The following is a 4,351-nucleotide window of genomic DNA, read 5'->3' as shown; positions in this document are numbered from 1 at the left end:
GGAGCTAGGAGCCGGCTCCAGCTCCGTGGCTGGCTGAAAGCAGGTATCTGGGGTTTGTTTAGCTTCTATAATTGAAACTTTGTTGCTTTGGAGCTCAGAGCCGGGCCGCGGCAGGCGGGGAACCTTGGCTTCCTCCATCACTGGAGCAAGCAAGCCTCCTGCCCACTTCAGCTGTGTGGCTGCTGGCCGCCATCTTGGTTGGCGGTTAATTTGCATATCAAGCTGATTAGCCGATGGGAGGCGTAGCCAAGTTACGGTTAATTACCATGTTTGTCTATTATAAGATAGGATTTATATTTAGTGTAAAAGAATATGAGATATTGTATTATAAGATATTGGAGTATAATTTCTAAATACATTATTAGGCTCCATTTTTTCAAGTTTAATTGTAACTAAATTTTTAAAAGTCAGTTTTCCTAAATTTAATCCCAACCCAAGTAGTGTCACTATCTACCCATTCACCGTTGAGGAAAGGTATTTGTTTGCCGGGGGCTATTCAGCACCTGCATATTGTAAGCCTCATCAAGAATTTGTTGAATTACTACATTGGAAATATGTACTTAGGAGAACAGATTAAAGATAACAATTTATTCAACAAACACTTCTGAGTACTTGGTATAAACAGCATTGTTGTGGGTGTTACAGAGAACTAAAAGTAGAAGACACTGTCTTATTCAAGGGTAGATGCACATTACTCGTATTTATAAACCTTTCAAATAAAATAAAAACATTTAAAATTCACATGGGAAATAAGTAATTCTTAAATTATTTGCTACTAGTAAAGTCTGGCCATCCACCAAGTACAAGAAAAAACCAGCAAAACCATTAATTATTTTTACAAGCTCTTAGGGGCCAGGAAAAAGTTAAAGTATGAATTCATGTCCTTTCTGAAATTAACTTTTAACTACAAAAATGAAAATAAGTTCACAGTGCACAAAGTCCTATTCTGAGTAGCATATCTTCAATGGCGTATGGAGGATCAGACACTCTCCAGGCTTTCCAATGCAATGGAAATAGACAAGGGACCATATGAAAGTACAAACCATTTGATTTATGCTTTTTGAGAAAGGAATAGAGATTTTGTACTCATTGCTTTAGAAATCATGAGTAATTATTTTAAAGGAAGTAAATAATATATTGTAAACAATTAAAATAGGACGGCATTTGAAGACCTCATCCAAATCTGAGATTAAATGATTCTATGAACTAAATACAGACAGGCGAGGGAACAGAGATGGGGAGTGAAAAGGCGCTCTAATGAAACTCCCTCCCCTAAACACACAGACTGACACAGAGCTGAAACACAGGGGCATTAAGAGGTGTTGTGTGGGGGGAGGAACACAGTTAGTCAGGTCTTAGCTTCCCTCAGCCAGGAGGCTTTATCCTCAGAATTGTTCCATAACAATCTAATATTTGTGTCTGAATGCCTGCTGGCCTCTTAGTGTACTTCCTCGAAAGACTTTTTAAATTATGCTGTTTTCCTACCTAGACTGAACTGACTTGAGAATCAATAGTCATATGCCTGCTTTGCTTTATGGCTTGAGTTGGATTATAACTGTTTTTTAATCAAGACTTTCCAACTTCATAGCTCTTCTTCTGACTCTTGATCATAAATTTCCTGGGGTTGTCTCTTAATACTGATTACCAAATCAATGGTTAAAATTTTTGCCAAACACTGAAGAACTGAAGTTAGTAACTGGTATTTACCAGATACCGATTCCAAACCTGTCTGACTGCTTCCCATGGGTTGGTTGGTTTGCAGTGCATGGAGAGCTCTCACATATACTTGCGGAAAGCTCTGATTTCCTTTCTTAGATTTATACAGGATTCTGGGAATGCCTAAAAGTGCATTAGCTATTATCATACCAACCATAGTTGCTTCAGATTGCTGGCATTTTTTGACATAGTTGAGAAGGTAGTAATGTAACAAGATCTCAAAATTACCACCCACTGGCAAAACACAACCTGCTGGTATAGATGAGAAAGAGTAGCTCTGGGAAGCACCCATCTCCAGTGGCTTACACCTCACTGGTAACATACTTCCCTTTCCGGCCTTTTTCGTGATCGATAAATTTTCATAAGAAACGTCTACTCTAGTGTTTTCTGCTGTTGACTCAGTAGTAGGATCACTCTCAATAAACGAATCACGGTCATCAATTATCCTGGTTTTGTTCGCAGATAAACATCTCCGTGTTCCATCTGTCTGGTGTGTATCTGCTGGTATCACTTTTGGTGTTGAACAAGAAATACATGTTTCTGATCCTACACTTGGAACTACCAAATTTGAATGTACTTTTAAATATGTGTGAGTTTTTGCCAGTTCACATTTGTTCTTTTCAACAGTGCCCTGAGGTGGCCTTTGTATTGAACCACTAACAATTTCTGGTAACTGATTACATTCCCTACTCTCATAAATAAGAGGACTTGATGTATAATTTTGGCCACTGGTTTGTGTCGTGTAACTCAGATCAAGGTCTTTAAATAACTGCCGAAGCATTTTAAACGCTCCGTGTAAAGCACCCTCATGTTGTTCAACAAGACCCTGCACCGGTGCACAAAGAACCACACAGTGTGGTATAAATGAACATGTGCTAATCAAGCCCAGATGAACATACCTTTTGGATCTAAGGATAAGGGGCTTACAAAATTTCACCAAAGCAGCGCTGGAGATTTCATACTGCGAAGAGGCTTGTGACAGTACAAAGGGAGAAAGACCAATGATCCTCTGAATAAGAGAAATTTCTTCCGATGATAAACATTCCACCACTGATATGCCATTCAACCCTGCATAATAAATAACTAAGTCTGGTTGTTTCACACTAGATAGGAGCAATTTTACATTTTGACTCTGTAAGCTTTTCAGGATTGCTTTTGTCCTTTCCATAATCCAAAACTGAGAGGTCTGAAACTGTGCCTCTGAATTTAGAATGAACTCTGATCCAGAGGTTGACAAGAGAGGCTGAATGGTTTCCGTTACGAACGCTATTCTTATGTCGCCATCTGCTGGACAGTACACAGAAAAGTCTCTGTGAAGCACAAGCCCGGCCACGACCCTGGAATCTGAAACAGGAAGGCCAGTGACACCAATGCTCAGCTCTACGAAACAGTCATCCACTAACTCAGATACCTCTTCACACCCACTTTCACAAGCCATACACTGGAAGAAGTAGTCGCACGTCAACTGTGAAATAAAGCTGTGATTATTTCTTCCCACTCTTCCACCAAAGTATGCTTCTAAGAGCAACTGGAAAGAGCTCCTACACAGCAGCCTCCCTTTAGTGGAGGAAGAAAAGATGGACAGAAAGTGTCGACTCAAACACTGGTCCACAACACGGTCTAATACGTGCGTCTGAAACCTTAGAAGAGCTTGGGAAATAAATTTCCACCGACAACAAGTTTTCCAATGCCTTCCGTGAGTGTGACTATGTTTGGAAATCAAAGAATCTTTTTCTTTGTCTGTGGCTGCGTGAAGTCCTCTGAGCAAATGGCAAAGAAAGATAATGAATGTCTTAGCACCGTCGCCTGTTTTTCTTAGATGGCTGGAAACGCACGCCACCATCACCCTGCACAAAAAAAGAAATAAAGCAACTCAGATTTTCAGTGGCTGCCTTCCTACATCTAGAGTTCTAGACCAAATTGAAACCACGTTTTCAGAGCTGTCGGCATAAAATGAGGATGCTGTCCCTCTGCTGTGCCCTTAGGTTTAGTTTTTCCTTCTCCAAGTTACTGGGAGTCCTAGCGCCTGGGGTCGGCTGCAGCGGGAGTGAGAAACGGTAGGCGCTGGTGAGATCTGGTGTCAGCGCGGTGTTCGCCGGGGCCGCGCTCCAGCCCAGCGCACAGATGGCCTCACCCAAAGGCAGCTTCTCCCAGCAGCACGGCCGCAGGGGCACGGAGCGCCGGCAGGCGGCCTGGGCGACCGCTCAGAGGGCGCTCCGGGCGGACGGGGGACGCGGGTACCTGGCCAAGGGATGCTCTAGGTGAAGCGCCGCCAGGAGGCGGCCTCCGTCCCGGCTGAGCAGCACCTCGCCGGTGGGCTTCGTGCACAGGACCTGCCGGCCCTCGGGCCCCACGCAGCCCCTCAGAATGGTTTCCAGCGCCTGCGCGACCTGCAACGCCGCCTGCACCGGCCCTTCGGCAGCCATAGCCCTGCGGGTCGTGGTCCGGCTGTTGGCAGGCGCCCCGGGCGGCCTGGAGGGGGCGGGGCGCGGCAGGAAGCGGAAAGGGCGGGGAGGACGCCGGAAAGCGGGGCGAGGAGACGGCTCCTGCGCCCACTCATCAGACGGGCTGCGCGGCGGTCCAGTAGCCCGCGATGATCAGGGAGCGTGTGGCCTTCCCGGGGCGGCCCAGCCCC

The 4,351-nt window shown here is 45.0% G+C and overlaps 1 protein-coding gene across 1 annotated transcript; it reads right to left on the bottom strand.

The window, feature by feature from the left end:
• Window positions 1–573: 573 nt before the first annotated feature.
• On the bottom strand, window positions 574–4,254 carry BBS10 (Bardet-Biedl syndrome 10). Its single transcript, XM_006759725.2, has 2 exons — window positions 3,958–4,254; window positions 574–3,563 (listed from the first exon to the last, which is right to left on the bottom strand). Exons 1-2 carry the CDS (start codon window positions 4,140–4,142, stop codon window positions 1,583–1,585), a joined length of 2,166 nt encoding a protein of 721 aa, XP_006759788.1. The 5' UTR covers window positions 4,143–4,254; the 3' UTR covers window positions 574–1,582.
• Between the last annotated feature and the right edge of the window lie 97 nt (window positions 4,255–4,351).

Source organism: Myotis davidii, unplaced genomic scaffold (assembly GCF_000327345.1).
Source record: "Myotis davidii unplaced genomic scaffold, ASM32734v1 scaffold54, whole genome shotgun sequence".
NCBI lineage: Eukaryota > Metazoa > Chordata > Mammalia > Chiroptera > Vespertilionidae > Myotis > Myotis davidii.
Note: the sequence above shows the minus strand (reverse complement) of the source record. Positions and strands in the feature narration are given on the sequence as shown.

What these genes read in the sequence shown, in the direction of transcription:
- BBS10 (XM_006759725.2), bottom strand. Translation starts at nt 4,142, where the DNA reads ATGGCTGCCGAAGGGCCGGTGCAGGCGGCGTTGCAGGTCGCGCAGGCG. An exon ending in CTAGAGCATCCCTTGGCCAG is followed by an intron (nt 3,564 to 3,957) that starts GTACCCGCGTCC and finishes TTTTTTGTGCAG; the next exon opens with GGTGATGGTGGCGTGCGTTT.